Source organism: Caloenas nicobarica, chromosome 7 (genome assembly GCF_036013445.1).
Source record: "Caloenas nicobarica isolate bCalNic1 chromosome 7, bCalNic1.hap1, whole genome shotgun sequence".
Lineage (NCBI taxonomy): Eukaryota > Metazoa > Chordata > Aves > Columbiformes > Columbidae > Caloenas > Caloenas nicobarica.
This window is the reverse complement of record NC_088251.1, coordinates 35,448,746-35,467,221: the sequence shown is the minus strand read 5'-3', so window position 1 is coordinate 35,467,221 and position 18,476 is coordinate 35,448,746. Positions and strand designations below refer to the sequence as shown.

Genomic DNA, 18,476 nt, shown 5'->3' with positions numbered 1-18,476 from the left:
GAGAAAGAGGGACATAAACATAGTTTTCCATTATCCAGCTGGTTTCTAAGAGCCAACAGGCATGTATAACCTTAACTCTGCCCCTTTCTATTTTTGCATCACCTCTGCACTGTGCTGAGGCCCTCATCCCATCCGGTGTGCCAGAAGGACCGGGATAAAGATAGATTGATGTTGCTATTGGTTTTTAGCTGCTTGCATGGGTGGTTGTCGGTCTGTCCTGCACACCTACTGCCAGGGAGAGCCTTCCCCTGCCGTTAGTGCAACGGGCTGCAGCACCAGCAGTAACACAGACAGGTTAATGCCTCGAGGTGCCAGCCCCGTCTTGCACGACTGTCTGCATAGAGGTGAGGGCTTCTTTGGGGAAAAGGGTTGGAAACGGCTGGAGACATTAACCTTGAAACCCTGTCCCTGGTCTCTGCAGGCGGGAGGCCGCCCCTGCGAGCTACCAGCAGCGCTACGGTTTTCGTCAACCTGCTGGACCTGAACGACAATGACCCCACTTTCCAAAACCTGCCCTTCGCCGCCGAGATCGCTGAGGGCCTTGCTGTGGGCTCCTCTGTCTTCCAGGTGAGCGTGTCCCATTGCCACCATGCCCCACGCTAGGAGCTGCTGCCGTCACTGCCATCGCTTCTGCAGAACAGGTTACCGACTTGTCCCCTTCATCCCCTAGAATCATAGAGTCATTTTGGTTGGAAGAGACCCTCAAGATCATTGAGTCCAACCATAATGTAACTCTGGCACTAAACCACATCCCTAAGAATCTCACCTATGTGTCTTTTGAAGACCTCCAGGGATGGGCAGCCTGTTCCAGTGCTTTACAACCCTTTCTGTAAAGAAATTTTTCTCAATATCCATCCCCTGCATCCCCTCTACCCGCTCCATCCTCTAGCAATGCAACTAGGGGATGCAGAAGAGGTTGGGGCATCCCACCCCATGTGCTCATTCCCAGCATGGAGGATGCTCCAAGGCCCCTTTGTTTTAGCCCAGCATCCCTGGAGGCAAAGAAATGCTCAGGGTTTATGTACTGTGGTTTTCATCATCAGGAGATGATCAGGCTCCCCCATGCTCACCCCTTCCCTCTTCTCGGCCCACCAGGTAGTGGCCATCGACCTGGACGAGGGTCCGAACGGGCAGGTGACATACCGCATGCAGGTGGGGATGCCCCGCATGGATTTCCTCATCAACAGCACCAGCGGGCTCGTCACCTCCACCGCCGTGCTGGACCGGGAGAGAATCGCCGAGTACTACCTGCGGGTGGTGGCCAGCGATGCCGGCGTGCCCTCCAAGAGCTCCACCAGCACCCTGACCGTCAAAGGTGGGTGCACCAAGAACTCTTCAAGCCCTTCCCAGCCCTTCAGTCCCAAAAAGATGAATGACAGCACGTAGGGAGGTCAGCCCATCATGCTGCCATCCCCGCAGGCTTTGCGTCTCGCCTCGTGTTGTGTCAGCATAGGGCAGAGATGGGGAAAATACGATGTTCCTAGCAGGGCCCCCAAATTCTATCTTGCTTTTCCTCCATTCCTCCATCCCCAGTGTTTCTTTTTCTTTTGGCCTGCCTTTTGCTTCAGTATGTGATTCGCATCAGCTGCCCATCTGGGCAGCCCATGTTACCCCAGGTTCAGAGCTGGACCCTAATTATGTGGTCTCTCTTTAATGTAATGCATCTCTGTTTAGCTGCTTCACACAAGCCTAGTGCTGAGGATAAGCATAATATGGAAATAAACTGACCCTGGATTCTTCTTTGGCCTGGGTTTGGAAAAAGAAATTTCTGATTGTGTAACTCCAGAGCCCTATGCTACACACCAGGAAATACAAAGCTTATATTTAAGCCCTAGATTTTCCTCTTGATGGGTATGGAGATGAGTCTGTGATTAAAGCTAGTGTTTGCACCAGTTATGTAGGGTTTCTTTGCTCATGGGTTTGATCTGTATTAGCGGAGGAAAACAAATACAGCCCACAGCCATGGGAACTGGTCCTTACAGGCACCCCCAGCACACAGATGGCAGGGAGCAATGGGCAGAGTGTTCCCTGGGATGCTCAGAGCAGCAGGCAGGTGGATTTGGGAGCCCAGCAGACATCAGCCTGGCATCTGCAGGAGCGGGGGCACTCAGCTCTGCTCTGCTCCCCCTTTCAGTTCTGGATGTGAACGATGAGAGCCCCACCTTCTTCCCAGCCATCTACAACGTGTCGCTGCCTGAAAATGTGGCCCGGGATTTCAGAGTGGTCCGGCTCAACTGCACGGATGCTGACGTTGGGCTGAATGCTGAGCTCAGCTACTTCATCACAGGTATGAGATGCTGCATGGGGGAGCTTTGTTGTGGAAAAGAGCAACCTGTCCCAGAAAAAGCATGAGGATGGGCTTAACGCTGCTGGGGAGTGCATTTAGGGCTAGAAGCCTCTCTGGAGTTTTAGGGCACCTCGTAGCCTGGTGTGCAGGTGGTTTTGGGCGGGCAGGGAGCGGGCAGGCAGTGCCCAGCTTGCTCCACAGCTGCGGCACCTGCAGCAAGAGCTTGGGGAGCCCCCTGGCCACGCTTTGACTTGCAGACTGCACATGTGGCATTCAGCCCTCAGGAAACGGGAAAAAATACAAGTGTCACCAGAGACATTTTTCTCATAACAGCAGCCCTACATTTCATCTCGTGGCCCCTCCGGCCTCCCCCACAAGAGAAAAGGTGTGTGTTGTCCCGCAGGTACCGCAGGCCACATGCAAAGCGACCCCGGTTTGCTTCTGAAGTGTTCAAGAAATGATGTGGTGTGTCTATGATTCAGCTTGTCCTATAAGCACTGTTCCTTGCCTGCGCTGTGAGGCAGGCACGGCGTTTGGTGTGGCGGAGAGAAGGCGCTCTGTCCACTTTTGCTGCAGAGAAGCTTTGCCTAGGGCAAGATATGAGCTGGCTGTATGCTTGTTTTTCTCAAAACTGTGTAAAACGCAGCCCTTCGGGAGTGCTTGCAATTTCCACGGCCAGGCTGACCCCCTGCCCAGGCTACAGCATCCCCAGTGGCACGGGCTGTGCTCCCCACATCCAGACAACGGGTAACCTGGTCCTTGTCCTTTGCTGCAGGTGGGAACCAAGATGGCAAATTCAGCGTCGGCTTCAGGGATGGGGTGGTGAGGACAGTTGTGAGTCTGGACAGGGAGACTGTGGCATCGTACACGCTGATCCTGGAGGCCATCGGTAAGGGTTTCTGTCGTGGTTTAACCCGAGCTAGGAATACAATCACAATAGCCACTCACTGACTCCCTTCCCACCCCCCCGAAATAGGGGAGAGAATCGAGAGGGAAGGGAGAAACTTGGATTGAGATTAAACACAATTTAATAAAATGACAAAATACTAAAACACTACTAGTAAATATATATATAAAATAGAAATAGGATAGGATATAAAATAAAAGATACTCAATGCGATTTCTCATGAACTCCATCCACACTGAGCAGCCAGTCCCAGGAAGCAGCACCTGGTCCCGAACAGCCGATCCCGAAGAGAGAAAAAGGAAAAAGGGCAGAAAGGCCCAGAGGCCTCTGCAAAACAGCAAAAGGGCAGACTAAACATCCCGAACAGAACTCCCCTGGCTCCGACAAAACGAGCCAAGAAAGCCAAGAAGCAAGAGAGCGACCGACTCCTTAAATATGAAGCATGACACCAATGGGATGGAATACTCTTATTGATCAGTCTGGATGTCAGTCAAGCTCTGCCCCATCTATGCCCCCCTTCCTCGATGTCTCACACCTGTGGGCAGAGCGCTCGGAGTGTCCTTGGCTCTCAGACCAGAGCAACTAAAAACATTAACTCTGTCCTGGGGTGTTATCCCTTGTTCTCAAACTAAGTCCAAATAATGACCGTGCTAGCTATGAAAAAGAAAGGTTTCTAACTGCATGAAGAAAATTAACTCATTTTCAGTCAAACCAGCATGGTTTTCCACTGTTGCCATGGGACTGCTGCCATCAGCCACGTGGGGTGGCCACGCACGTGGCGAGTTGTCTCAGAAACCCAGCAGAGAGACAGCAACCTTTCAGGTGTTCTGTAAACCACAGCCTGTGTTTGGTGGTAGCATTTTACAATCTACGTGCATTAATATGTCCCGATTCCACCATGACTTTTGCAGACAGTAAATTCACCCCTTGGGCTCATCCAGCCCAGGGTATTTCCTTTCCCCCCAGGCAAGGCAAGGCCCCATTCCCGAAAGGCAGACCTCTACCCAGAAATGCCAACACCCCAGCATCGTTCCCCTAATGCCATGCCAGCCCTGCCGGTTCATCCAGTGCCACCTGGCACGGGCAGAGGGCTTGCATGCCAAATGCATCTTGGCCATCGTCCCCAGAGCTTTATAATGATGTGTCTGTTTACAGAAGACTTGGAATGTCCCTTTTACAAAGGAGAAATAAGTGGCCTGGTCAGGCATCTCAGGGGCATGGGGTCTGCAGCGGGGATGCTGCACTGGCTGGGCACGCAGGACCGCATCCCAAGTGGCGAAGGGTCCATTCTGCCCCTCAGATGGGTATCAGGCTGCCTGTGTTTCCCCAGTCACCAGACCCCACAGGATCCAGCTGGATGGGTTTAGTGCTCACTTACCTCAGGCATGCTGGAAAAAACAAATCCAGCCTCTACTCTCCATTGCCTCATCCGTGGTGGCAAAACCAAGAGCCGTGCTGCCATGTCTTTATATACTGCACATCAACCGGTCCTGGTGCTCTGTGTCTGTGAGCTAACCTGGGTCTGCAGAAAAATCCTCAGAGCCCTGCCCATCTTCACATCCCAGATCCCTGAACTCTACTAGTCCCTTCCAGCATACAACATCCTCTTTGTCTATGGTGTTGCAAACCCTCCTTAATGACCAGTTGTGTTTCCAGACTTGCTGGGCAGTGGCTCCGTGGCAGACCTTGCCGGTGGTTTGCCTTTTCCTTTTTCTTTCAGGATAGGCAGAAAAAAACCTCGTGGTTCAGTGTGGAATTTGGAAGCTGCAGAAGAGACGGAGGATTTGTTTAGAAATGTTGGCCCTGTTGTTTTCAGCAGCCGAATGCTGAGCACCACCCATGCAAGGAGGAGATGGAGGTGACCCAACCTCCCCTCGCCTTTCTCTCCCGTACAGACAACGGCCCCACGGGGAACCGACGCACCGGGACTGCCACCGTGTACGTCACTGTCCTGGATGTCAATGACAACCGACCCATCTTCCTTCAGAGCAGCTACGAAGTCAGTGTCCCCGAGGACATCCCAGCCGCCAGCAGCATCGTGCAGGCAGGTGGCTCTATTGCTGGGTGGCCGAAGGGGGGTACCCCCCATCTCTGGGCCCTGGTACTGTGGCTGTGAGGTGCAGGAAGCCCAGAGAGGATATTTTCTCTCTCCATCAGTGGTCTGCTCCCCTGGGCCAGCACAAGATGTGTTCTTGCTTGTGCGCTCCCCTGCTCCTTTGCTAACGCACTGGGGAGAAGACAGTAGATCAGGGAGAAAAATAAGAAATTCACCCCATTTCTGCAGGAAGTGAGAGGAGAAAACCCAGGCCATGTGTTGGCGAGGGCCCTTTGCCTGGCTGTGTCTCTGCTTTCTCCCTCCTCCCAGAGGAGAAGGGGCTGAGAGCAGAGATCTCAAGGGGGGATGGAGAAGAGAGCATGCAAAGAGATTTTCTGAGAGGAGGGGGAAAAATGGACAGAGAAAAGCGTTTGGACTTTGCTTTCATTTTTATTGCTCTTTGAGGAAGCGGTGGGCAGAGCTGAATGGCTCAGTGAGCACCGAATGAATGCGGGCATTCACGCAGCATCCCTTCAAACCCAGGGCTCCGCTGGAGCGGGCACCAAAGGCTCTTTGCAGAGAGCCCTGGGAAGGCTCCTCCTGCCTTGAATACCTCTCCCGGCACGGGGAAAGGGGCAGCTTTGTCCCTGGCTCTCGCAGGCAGGGTGAGTCACTGGCAGAGAAGAAAAGAGCCTTTTGCCTCTTGCGAGAAAGGTTTGATGTGAGTCGTGCTTGAGGTGGCCAGTTCCCAAGTGTGGGTCGTGCAGCTCCTTGTCACCTGTGTCCCAGTGTATGTGATGCTCGTAGCACCGTGCCTGTCTCTGGGCATCTGTAGATGTGTAGGGGAGCCGTGCTGCAGGAGAGGAGCCCTGCCGTGGGATTCCAAAAATTGAGCCCTTTTTGCAAATTGGAAGACTGTGAATGGAGGAAACCTGCGTCTGGCATCAAAGCCCTATTTCTTAGAGCACACTTCCCAAAAAAGGGGGATGCCCTTGGAGGTCTGTGGCAAAGGAGAGGTCCTGTCTAGGGGAAGTTTGTTTTCCACAGAACCAAAGCAGAGAGAACTGGAAATGAGCAATCACCTGGGCTTAGCTTAATTTACACCTTTAAAACTGAACTATGTACTGAATGTCTCCCCCTTCAAATACATCCCCATATCTCTATGGCAACAAGAGAGTTTTGGAAGGTTTCTCTATCCCCTTCTTGCAGACACTGCCCTCATTACCCCCTTCCTTTCCTCTACATCCTCCGTTCCATCCCTGCTCAGCAGATTGACCCAGCTTTAAACAGGCAGGGGCTCAGAGCCATTTTGCTGATCATTTTAACCCAGTTTATTTAGCACCTTCAGAGCCACATGAGCAGTTGAGTTGCCGCAGGTCCAAAAGCCAGGCAGCCCTGTGTTGGAGGAGAGCAGGAATGTCTCGGGCAGAGGTCAAGGGTAAGAAACCACGTGAAACCCAGAGAGGTGAGGTTTGGTGCTCACCATGGGGCCTCACCAGGCACGGAGACTTCACCCAAAGGGGTGAACTTGATGGCTGAAAGTAGTGTGAGCTGCAGACCGGGAAGGATTAAGCCACTTTTTCTTTTTTCCTTCAGCTTACCTGCTGGCCGTTGTACCCTTTCCCAGCAGAAACAGACAGCTCGGCTTTCCATGGTGCCTTTCCAAGCTGGCAGCGGCTGCCAGCCTCCAAAGGCCTCTTGAATGCATCGACAGGCATGTTTACCTGCTCCCGCTGCTTGTTTATTGAAGCAGGTTTCCAGCAGACAGCTGTAGCATGAGTCCTTCCAAGCATCAACCGCAGCAAAACATGGCTTGTTGCACGGGAAAGGGAGGAACGGGGACAGGGCAGCTTGCGAGGGGCACGAGTCTTCCTCCACTTGCTCAGGAGCACATCTCAGGGAGCAATCTTGCATGAGGATTGCTTTTTGGGGAGCAAGTTTGCTCCAGGATAACTCTCTTAGAGGAAGCCAGGTGGCTCTGCTCTCACCCGGGCTGCTGGTTCAGGTGCCTCGCAACTTGCACAATGTTTTTCCAAAAAGAAATTAAGCTGCAATATTTTTTTGGACTGCTCAGTGTTAGCTGCGTGTGGGTGTAGTTCAGATGCCTCCACCTTTCCTGCCAGGAAACAGTAACCTGGAAAGCATTTGGCAACCTGGAATAGCCAAAGCTCCTGGCACCTTGCAGAGCCGCTGCCTGGAAATGAGCCGCCCAAAGGGGCTCTGCCGGGATGCCCAGGACACCGCGGGGGGCTGTTTGAGAAGGGAACTGGGCCCGAGCCAAAAGCTTGGGAAAGAATAGCAGTGTGGGGGGAGTTAGTTCTAGCTGAGCAAGATCACATTTTGGTGGACTCCATGATGTCCCAGCCCTGGCTGGTGGGGGAGCTCCTGGGGCAGGTGAGCTGGGTCTGGGACACCAGCCGACTCCTCCTGAAGGTGTTGATGGAGCATCGCAGGGAGCCCAGACGCTTCCAGAGCTTCAGCTGGGGCTCGCTGGCATCCGCCGGGTGATGGGGCATCCACTCATGGGGCCCAGAGAGGGACTGGTCCAGCGCCACTGGCTTGCAGAGGGTGACAAAGATGAGGAAGGTCGCCAGGAGGAGGAAGATGCAGACAAGCGTGATGATGATGGGCAGCAGGTCTGTCTTCTCCAGGGATGTGGAAATGGGTGGGAGCAGCTCAGTGGTTGAAACTAGAAGCCCAAGGAGAGGTGGGGTGGGAGAGGTCCCGTTGCCGGCGTCCTCTGTGCTCATCTTTCCTGCAGTGCATAAGATGGCACAGTGAAGTGACACAAGTGCTTACCACCTAGAAGCTGGACAGCCGCCACCCTCTGTCCAGCCTGATGGATTTTTGGCTTGCTTTGATGCCCAAGGTCCCCCCGACTGTGTTTTCTGTGCCACAGGGTGACAGGAGTCTGTCTGTTTTGCCAGCAGGCAAAGCACAGAGGTGGGATTTATACCTGCAAAGTTCTGTCCTGATGTGCAAAACCATCTGGCAAAGAAAACTAGCACAGGTAGTGCCATGTACACGCAGTACCTGTAGAGGGGACACATACTTTGCGTGATCCTTTTCTGGGACTGATATATTAACCGTACACTAGAGAAGGTCCAAAATCCTTCCCCCAAGCTGCTGGGGTTTGGTTGTTCTCTATTCCCTGGAAATACGGTTTTGCTGACTTGACTATCATTTGGGTTTTTTTGGTTTTGTTTTTGGTTTGTTTTGGTTTTTTTCATCTCCCTTAAAGAAAATGAATGGTTGGTTGAACCTCTGCCTGGATAACTCCTGGTCAAGCTGCAGTATTGCACTAGCGTTACCTTTTGTTTTGCAGGAGCAAAGTCTAACGCCCTCATCCTGCTTGTGCCAAAAATCCACTTGGGTTAGGTGTTTTTCTGACCTGGTTTCAGGTTCGGACATGTTGTGGATTTCTCAGACAGATCTGCAAAGTGATGCATACCAGCTTCCCAAAGCCTCATCAGTAAGAGCTCTTACCAAAGACCCAGTGGTGACTGTCCTCTCCTTTCCCCAGCGGGTCAGATCCCCTCCAGCTCGCATCCCCTGAGCAGTTTGCACCCATCGTTTTGCTCCCAGGCACCCTCAGGCTGTGCTTGAGGCTGGCAGCTCCCCAGCTGGGGACAAGGGCTGGGGCAATATTGCTGTGCCAACCCTCCGCTGCCTTGCCTTGGCCCTCGGTGCTCTGCCTGCTTGGAGGTAAAGCTTCATTACACTGACGTTTCTGCACAGACGTGGGGGTAGAAGAGTGATGGAGAGCTGTTAGTCTGGACCGTGGCCGGGCAGTCTCCTGACAAGTATGAATTTGGATTGAGCCTCACATGGTTCCAGAGGGGACAGGTGGCTCTGGCAGGATCCATGCTGTTCCAATGAGCCGGGGTACGGAGGGAATAAGGTCATGAGTTTCCACGAGAGCTGGGTGCTGGGTTTGAGGCACTTGGGAGATGTGATTTATTTCTGGAATACTTTGTATGGTCTGGGCTTGGGCATTCAAAGCCGTGATGCTGATGACCTCAGGGCAAGGACTGTATCAGCACGGTCTGACCTCGGGGGCTCTGGGGAGACATGACCCGTGGGTCAGAGCCAGGTCTGCACTCAGAAAGTGGGAAATGCAAAAATGCAAAGTGGGAAATGGGTTGGTGTCCGATAACACCTTAGCTCGGGTGAATCCCTCGTGTGTATTGCAAGCAGGCTTAGGGGCCAGGATTCTCTTCCCCTCCTTTAGAGTGATGTTTTCCCTTCTCTTCACCCCAAAAGCATTTCTTAAGTGTGCAGCCTCTCCTTGCCTGGCTCAGTCCCTTTCCCTCCAGCTTTGGGAGCAGAGCAGCCCCAGCCATCCCAAGGACCACCCTGCTACGTGGGCAGCTCCTCTGCACTGCCAGGGCATGAAAATCAGCTCCTTACGGTGTACACCAAAGGCAGCCTGAACCGACGTTACCACGGCTACCTTCGTTCTGGCATTCACTGACCGCACGTGGTTTGGCTTGGTCACCTTGTATTGTTGGTTAAGAGCGAGCTGGGAGACACAGGCAATTTCTTTCTTCAGGTTGTTTTTAGCTCTGTTGGTGACGGCTGTAGGGTTTTTCATTTAAATCCAGCTGACACTGTCCCTTAGAAACCTGTCAGGAGGGATCACGTTGATGTTTTCCCAGGCTTTTCCAGCCATGCCCTCTTCTCCTCTTGCTTCCCATCCATCCTCTCCTCACACCCTGCTGGGCTGGCAGAGCTGTAGGTTCAGGGAAGGTCTGGGCAGCCCCGTGCCTGATCTCTAAGCCCTTCCAGAAACAGACCCACTAAAAATCTGGGAAATCTTTGCAGAGCACACTTGAGGGGTGACTTTCTTTTTGTGCCAGTAGGTTTTCAATGTATTAATACGGACAAAGGGGATTCCACCCCACCACCATCTGCCTGAGGCAGATCTACAGTGGTTTCAGCAGAATTTCAGCAGAAAGCCACCAAAATTGGGATCTTCTCAGTAGAAATGTCAGGGCTTTGTAAGAGCAGCACTCCCCATGCCCATGGCATGCATGGGGGTGAGGGCTTCCCCACCACGGGGTGGAAGCTTGTTGCCTTTCCTGCAGCATGGTGATGGATCAGAGCATTTGGTACTCACCAGCCAAGCTGCTGCCTACATCCCTGTTCATAGCATTACACTTTCCCAGCGTTGCTGTCCCACCCAAACCCCACGTTGTACAGTGCAGCTGGGTTAGCAACAGGCTTGTCCAGGCTGGGAAACCCCTCCAGAAGGGTCATCCCTGGCTGATTAGCTCTAACATGAGCATCCCCATGAGTGCTCGGTACCCAGCACTGGGCACAAAGCGGCTGAGGATCAGAGGGAAAGCAGAAAAATCGCAATAAAGCTGGAAGCAATAAAGTGGAAGAAGAAATGTCTCTTGTGCATGAGAATAAGATAGGGAGCGTTTTTCTGCCCAGCACCGGGCGCTGCTTGCCTGGCCTGGCACAGCTGGCTAGTTTGCCAGGAGTTTTTCTGCATGGTCTCCCTCCCTTTTCTTATACTCCTGCAATGAAAAGGCTGTTTTCAGGCATCTCTGTGCCTGTAATACAGCTCGGATGAAAAGCAGCTCTCTTTCCCCTCCCTGCCTTGCTTAGCAATGCTTTCCTGGAGCTCCCCAGCTTTTCCCAATGCACTAAGCCTTTCAGTTTGCTTGCAGGAGGAGGTGATGCTGGAGGGTACCACGCACCCAGCTGAACCACCCGGATAGTTGGGTACCAAAATAAAGGGCTGTAAGTGATGCTGTACCCCGTCACCCTCACTGTTAAGCAGCACTGCATCTGCAGGACTTTCCTCCTCTCCTATCACTGCAACAAACAAAGCAACATGACAGGCAAGGGTTAGGATACCTAACTTCAAAGCCACCCCAAACTTTGGATCTCCCCACCCCATCCGCAGTCCTTTCCCTGGGTGGCTGCAAGGCTGAGAGCAGCAGCTCTCCAGCCGGGGGTGGTGGCACATCCCTGGCTTATCTCAGCCCTCAGGGTTTGCCTGAGTGGCCAGCAGCGAGTTTGCCGCAGGGGTTTGGAGTCCCTACCTCTCACCGACCGGCCGAGCTCTGGCTTTGCCTTGCTGCCTCTCCCGCCGTCCTCTGCCAGCTGCCAGCCCCCTCCTCCCTTTTGGAGGGTGAGAGAGGGTGGGACAGAGATGGCAGCCAGGCTGGGGACAGCCTGAGCATGCAAAGCCAGGAGGGGCCCCTGAGCCCCCACCCGGGCTTTGCCAGCGTGGTGATACCCTGGGGCTGTGTCCCTGCAGGAAGGCTGAATGCCACAGTCACAGGCTGCCCTCCACATGCCTGCTCTCCTTTTTCCCAGCAACTCTGTGCCAAACTGCCTGCTTTTTTCCATCCTTTTATTCCTTCTGCTTCCTCCTCCTTTTCTGACCCCTTTCCAGTAGCTGGGGGTGTTTGGAAGGTGCTGGCTCTGCCTACAGCCTGCTCTCTCTGGCAGGGGGATAAAGCAGGCTGGAAGCACCGGCACCCAGCTGCACAAGGTGCTTTGCACCTGCAGCAGAAAGAGCTTTTCTCCCAGCAGTTGCTCTCAAGTTAATTTGTCTTCCCAAGTTTGGGACAGTTTGTCAGAGTGCTGCATCTCCTCTGGGACCTCAGTGGGTCAAACCAGCATCAGCTGAGCTTTTTCTGTCCACGGCAGCAGTAGGAGCATGCATTGGTTTAATACAAGCTACTTTTTTTTAAGAAATAAACAAATACCTGGGCTGACCCATTTCAGCTGGTTTAAGTGCCAGAGCTGCCTGCAGAAAGTGCTTGGGTGAGCTGGAAAAAGGGTGGTTAAGGGGGTGTTTGCAAGGTGCCATTTGCTGCTCCCACATGGTTCTCATCGTGTTGAAACCCTTCCCATTTGCCCACCTTGAAATGCGTTTTCCTGGGCACAGCGGGGCAGGGAATGGCATAAATAGCTACGAAGATTTCTCTCCCATCCCTTAGGCAGGCTGGCCTCACCGTGCCAAGGCAGCCGGTTTGCCTGGGCATCATTTGCCTGCTGGGTTCATCCATCACCCGGGAGAGGAGACAGCCGAGCTCCTGCCCAGAAATGGCCTTGGGGAGCCCTGGGCATGGAAGAGCTGGTGTGGATGCAATGGTAGCATTCAGAGGGAGAGCTGGGAAAAGAAGGTGTTGGGTCCATGGTGAAACACAAAGGCACGGGCTTGTGTTCAGCCATAAACAAGATGTGAGCTGGTCTGGGACAGAGAAAAACAGTGTGTGTGGCACATGACTGGGAAATCCAGATAGTTTGCAAGCACAGGGTCAGCATTTTCTAAGATTTCTGCTGATGTGGGCTTATTTGGTGGAAGGGAGCAAGAGCAGTCCAAGGCATTTCAAAACTGCACTTTGGAAGAGCATCTCTGACTTCTGCAAGCATTGTGTGGGGCTGGGGGTTAAAGCCAGCCCAGGGCTTTAAAGCTGAGCCTTGCTGTTCCCACTGGATGTGTGTCCTTTGCGGCAACCCCTCCTCTTTGCAGTGCACATCTGGATGCAAACTTCCCCCTGCCTGGGAAAAGGAAACCACTAGGTAATATTTGCAGGCAGAAGATGCTTTTCCCTTCATTTTCACCCTGGTGATTCGCAAGTGACCAGCGCTGCCATCAAAGTCTGGATACTTTGTGCAACGCGGTTTCTGCAGAGGGGAGATGCAGCAGCTCAATGCCAGCCGGGGAGAAGCCCCCAGCCCCACTCTGCCCCTCACCAGGTCCCACTTCCCAGCTGCCTGGGGCCAGCGGGCTGCTGGCTGGGTTTGCAGGGAAAGCACTGCAGTGTTGTTCAGTGACACCAGAGGGGACCCGTGGCTTGGGTTTCCCAGGCATATGGCTTATTTAGTACGTTCATGGATCGTGCCGTGCGTCACAGCTGAGGGGTGCTCCCACCCCCTGCTCGGGGTCTTGCGAGGACTCAGGCCAGTGTCCAGACCACCAGCACGCACTGGGCTGGTTGTAATAATGTTTCTTTCGGTATCTTTTGTATATGCTGCTGCTTGGGTGAGTTAGCAATAGCTTGCAGTGAAAGGGTAAATACAAACAGCTCTCAGAGCCAATAGAGCCAGGTGCAGGGTCCAGTGCCAGCCAAGCTGTGGGCCATTCCTTTAACATGGCTTGTGATGCACCCCGATGCCATGGGCTGGGTGCCCAGGAGCAGCTCAGGCCAGCTCTGCACAAGGAGGCTCCGTCCCTGGTGGCATCTCCAGCAGGACAAGCATTGACGTGCAGGACCGATGGAGGCACGTCCACCATCACACTGACCCGCGGGTTTCATGGCACGGTCCTCAGGCTCAGCGCCCACCCCGAGTCCACCCTCGGGCAGGGTGGAAGGACTTGTCACGGTCTGGAAATCTCTGGTCTTCACCCTGACTCCTTTTCTTTTCTCATGAAGGTGAAAGCCACAGACGCAGATGAAGGCATTAACGGGAGAGTGTGGTACAGGATCATCAAGGGTAAGTCCAGGTGCCCCTTGGTACATCGGTGCATTTGAGGCGGCGTCTGGCCAGCCGCACACACAACCTCCTCGCACTCTCCATCCTTTTGCACTTTGCAACCCACAGAAACATCTCCCCCACCCCTGAGCAAAACCTCAGCATTGGGGCTAATTACCAGGGGATGGGTTGTCATTGGTGGACACCTAGATGGTGTCAAACCAATAGCCAAACCCTGTTGAGCTGAAGGTGATGGGGGCTTAGGTTTTGCTCAATAATCTGCCCCCGGGGAGGGCTCGGTGTGTCGCCAGGACTGATGCAGCAGTGATGGGCAGCATCCATCTCACTTTCCCCCCCCACAACCAGGAAACGAGCACAACCACTTTCGCATCAATCCCAGCACGGGGCTGGTGATGCGAGGCGTGCGGCACCTGGACAGGGAGCAAAACTCCTCTCACGTCCTGGAGGTGGAGGCCTACAACGCAGAGCAGGGACCCATGAGGAGCTCCGTGCGGGTAAGGACCTGGCAGTGACCGAGGGGTGGGCAGCAGGGCTGGGCGGCAGAGGATTTAATTGCAAAATATTCAGGTTGCTCCATCAGAGGGCTGTCGTTTCCAACCCGTGCAGGAAGTCTGAGAGATCTGGCATGGAAATGCTGACAGAAAGTCTTCGGGGGCAGCCTGTGGGTGGAGAAAAGCTTGTTGGGTTTTTTTTTGCTGGCGGTGGGGTTTTTTTAATTTTTTCCTGTGACATTTCGGTGCAATGAGGCTGCTAAGTGGTGCGGCAATCACTGTCACAGGGAGTTCCGCTCACCTGGCGAGATGCGGTTCTGCCTCCGGGAGGAAGAGCTGAGCCTCAGCCTGTTGGAAACCGTGTCTCCTGGCCGGGCATTGATTTTTAAATAAGCCAGGACCTAGTGGCAGTAATCTCTAGCAGTGATACACCAGCTTCCCACGGTTCCCACGAACCCAGCCTTCATGTTCCACCTATTTTTAGACCCGTTGATTTCATGGTGGGCTCTGCCTAAGGGCAACATGCCCACAGCACCAGCAACAAGCAGAAAACCAGGAGGAGAAAGGATGTTCCCTGGGGAAAGGGGAGAAAATGCAGCTTGACCTGCTGAACTTGGAGCAGAAATTTCCCACCGAGCTGTGAGCGTTTCTGCATTGCAAGGTCTCTAAGTGCAAGGTTACCAGCAGGGCATCCCAAAGCACAGAGGGATTAATATACAGACTATAACCCCCCTCTGGCCAGGGAAGGACTGAGTCACTCTGACCGTGGACCTTGTTTAAGTCTATGATGTTAAACCATGTGTGTTCACCTTCCATCATGTGGTATTGCTAGTGGAGATATCATTTCTCCGGTGCAGCAGATGAGTGCCGTGAAGGGTGGATTTCCCCTCCCAAGTGCAAGCAGCCAGTGAGGGTTCACGAACCTGCCTGGGTCATCTGTGGTTTCTCTGGGGGCTTTCGCAGGTGATTGTCTACGTGGAAGATGTCAACGACGAGGTGCCGGTGTTCACCCAGCGGCAGTACAACCGCCTGGGGCTGCGGGAGACAGCTGGGATAGGGACTTCGGTGGCGGTGGTCCGGGCCACCGATCGAGACACAGGTAGGAAGCTGGGGGTGAGCTTACAGAAACACTCATTTTGGAGGGAAAGTGTTGAAATCAGCCGTTGCACGGACCCTGGCTTGACCGGGCTGAAATCCCCACGTGGGATGGGCTCTGCTCCATGGTTGGGGTCAGCATTGGTGGTACCTGCCTCTTTGGGATGCTTGATCCAACCAGCACTGTGGTTCCTGCTCCTGTCCCAGGGAACGGAGGTCTGGTGAACTACAAAATCCTGTCAGGCGCCGAAGGGAAGTTTGAGATTGATGAAAGCACGGGCCTCATCACAACAATCGAGTACCTGGACTACGAGACCAAGACCAGCTACCTGATGAACGTCTCTGCCACGGACCAAGCACCCCCCAACAACCAGGGCTTCTGCAGCGTGTACGTCAGCCTGCTGAACGAGCTGGACGAGGCCGTGCAGTTCTCCAACAGCAGCTACGAGGCCGTGATCATGGAGAACATCCCCCTGGGCTCCGAGGTGCTCCGAGTCCAGGCCCGCTCCATCGACAACCTCAACCAGATCACCTACAAGTTTGACCCCAACACCAACGCCCAGGCACTCTCTCTCTTCAAGATCAATGGGATCACTGTAAGTAGCCACAGCGTGGTCCCTCCTGGCTTGGTTGTCCACTGTGGACTTTGATGTTGGTGGCCAAACACAACTGTTGTTCATCCTTGGCAGGGTGTGATCACAGTCAAAGGCCAGGTGGATCGAGAGAAGGGAGATTTCTACACCTTGACAGTGGTGGCCGATGATGGAGGACCCAAGATTGACTCCACGGTGGTGAGTAGCTTCTGCCCACTTCCCAACCATCCTTTGCACAGGATGACCTCAGGTCACCTTCCTCTTCCTCTGGCATGGGACAGCAATGTCCTAATTGTCCTATCTGCTCCAGCCACTGGGGTCTGGAAACCCTGATTTGGGGGAAACTCTGCATTTGCATAAGCACAGCTTTTTAGCTTCTGTGTGTCATAGGGAGGGATTTCTCAGAACAAAAGGAAAAAAAAAAATAACACCCCAAACCATAGAGTTTGCAGGTCACTTACCAAGCTAAAACAGTTCTGAGGGAGGTAAATTTGAAACACTTTGCGGTGGTTTGTGTTTAGGAGGGTTATATTTGGCAGTTTCAGAGGCAGCCGAGCAGGGGGGTGATTTGCATCTCTCTGCCGGGGCAGGGGTCACACCAGGTGCAGGATAAGCCTGGTCCCCATCCCATAGGCAGGGGCACCTCGGCTGGCACCACCCAAACTCTGTGGGTTTGGGCCAGCTGGAGAAGCGAAGCCCCAGGTGGGGTTTGAAACCAGAGGCTGCCTCTCAGCGATGGGCAACCATCTGTGTTTCGAGCACTCTCGTGTCTTGGTTGCGTTTGTTGCCCTTAAAAAAGACACGCGATGGCAAAGGCAGAGAGGCTGCAAGTGCTGCCTGTCCCCACCCAAGGGTGCTGGTGGCCCTGCTGCTCTTGTCTGAGCCTCTGCCAGGGCAAGAGGGAAATGCCCCAAGCTTATCTAGCAAAAACAAAGGGATGCACCAACATAGGAGCCTCCAAATCACCACAGCGGGGGTACCCACAGCCCCCGACACTGCCAGGGGGTAGCCCACTGCTCCTCACGTGTGCCCGCACCTCTTCATCCCCCACTAATTCTTGGTTCCTTGTTTTCTCTGTTTCCCTCCCTCCGCTTTCCTCCAACAGAAGGTAAGGGTTGTCTGTCACGCTGGCATCACCTTGGGGACAGCAGCTGGCCTGAATTCCGCATCAAGCTGCAGGGAAGGACCAGGACAGAGGTCTCCAGCTCCATCTGTGACACATCCCGGGACGTGGTGCCGGCCAGCAGAAATCCCAATGCCCTCCTCTGGCACTTGGGACAGCAGCTGCCGGATCCATCCCAGCGGCTGAATGGGCTCTCCCCGCTCCTCCCTTTCTGTTTTTAATTCAGCGGCAACAATAACCGAATCACCAACTCACTTCCCGGCTTCCTCCGGGATGTTATCGCATTCAGTCTGGCCGCACCTGGGGATGGGGACACCCATAAATAGAGGCTCGGGAGCAGAAAGGCTCTTCCTCTCTCGCTTCTGCGGAGCGTTGCAGCTCTTTGATTACAAATGTGATGAGAGCATTTCCTCTGGTTAATTGTGGCCGAGGTAGCCCGGTCCCCGGTCACCCCCATGCAGTGGCAGGGTGCCTCTCTGAGCATCTTCTGCCTGGTCTCTCGCCTGCCCATGTGCCTTTTCCCAAGAGGGAGCTCAGGTCTTCTATACACCCAGTTTGCCCTGGTTTAGTTAAATACAGGCAGCTCCAACTTCTTTATGTCCATTTAGCTTTAAAGGAAAGCCTGCCCAACCTCTGGTGTGGTGAGCACGGATGAAATCACTGGCTGTGAAAAGCTAAGCAGGGGAAGGTCACCCTGCAGCAGCACGAGTTGCTCCATGCCCAGCTGTTCAGAGGATAAAAATTGGAGGATGCTCCATAGAAAAATCCACCGCTCGAGAGCTGTGACACCTTTCTATTCTTTCTCCAGCCTCTCAGCATCCGTCCTCTGCAAACAGGGTTGGAGCCTCAGCTCCTGGCCTCACACACCTGCACCCATTCCCACATGGGCTGATCAGCACTCCTGCTGCTGGCACCTCGATGGGGTGCAAAGGGTCGAGAGTTTACCAGAGCCGACAGTATGGCTGTCAATGTCAGGCAGGGGGACAGCTCCTGCCTGTGCCCTGCCTGAGCCCCGTGCCATGCCCGCAGGTCACCATCACGGTCCTGGACGAGAATGACAACAGCCCCCAGTTCGACATCACCTCCGACTCCTCGGTCAGCGTGGCGGAGGACAGCGCGGTCACCAAGCGGGTGGCCCTGGTCCTGGCCCGCGACCCGGACGCGGGCAGCAACGGGCAGGTAGGGAGGTGGGGGCAGCAGCTGCCCACCAGGCTGTGGGGGTGTTGCACCAAGGCAGAAGTGCCTCCATCAGTATCTTCCCAACCCCTTCCCCTCCTCTGCACCCCCGCAAGAGCAAACGGTGGTTGTTGATGGTAGCAGTTTTGGAGGTGTTTGTGTGGTGGGTACCGAGGCATTGCTGGCATCATAGGAAAGCTGTGGGTGAGAGCAGGATTGCCCCGTGGGCGTTTGCTTTGGGGTGGCTGCAATGAGCCAGCACACCGCTGGACCTCAGCACATTGGACATTTTAAAATGCTCAGAGA

The 18,476-nt window shown here is 54.1% G+C and overlaps 2 protein-coding genes across 2 annotated transcripts in view; one reads left to right on the top strand and one right to left on the bottom strand.

The window, feature by feature from the left end:
• The window catches only part of CDH23 (cadherin related 23), a 193,365-nt gene that overhangs the window by 139,857 nt on the left and 35,032 nt on the right, over positions 1–18,476 (top strand). Inside the window, exons 22-33 of the mRNA XM_065638593.1 lie at positions 422–567; positions 1,096–1,315; positions 2,135–2,287; positions 3,063–3,176; positions 5,090–5,238; positions 13,632–13,692; positions 14,038–14,186; positions 15,147–15,282; positions 15,486–15,874; positions 15,968–16,069; positions 16,977–16,979; positions 18,024–18,173. Coding sequence (XP_065494665.1) covers positions 422–567; positions 1,096–1,315; positions 2,135–2,287; positions 3,063–3,176; positions 5,090–5,238; positions 13,632–13,692; positions 14,038–14,186; positions 15,147–15,282; positions 15,486–15,874; positions 15,968–16,069; positions 16,977–16,979; positions 18,024–18,173 — 1,772 coding nt within the window. The remainder of the gene's footprint in view (positions 1–421; positions 568–1,095; positions 1,316–2,134; positions 2,288–3,062; positions 3,177–5,089; positions 5,239–13,631; positions 13,693–14,037; positions 14,187–15,146; positions 15,283–15,485; positions 15,875–15,967; positions 16,070–16,976; positions 16,980–18,023; positions 18,174–18,476) is intronic.
• C7H10orf105 (chromosome 7 C10orf105 homolog) lies at positions 7,563–7,979 on the bottom strand. The gene has a single exon (XM_065639497.1). The coding sequence runs from the start codon at positions 7,977–7,979 to the stop codon at positions 7,563–7,565; it is 417 nt and encodes a 138-aa protein (XP_065495569.1).

Excerpts from the sequence above, each read along its gene's own strand:
- C7H10orf105 (XM_065639497.1), bottom strand. The coding sequence starts at position 7,979 with ATGAGCACAGAGGACGCCGGCAACGGGACCTCTCCCACCCCACCTCTC.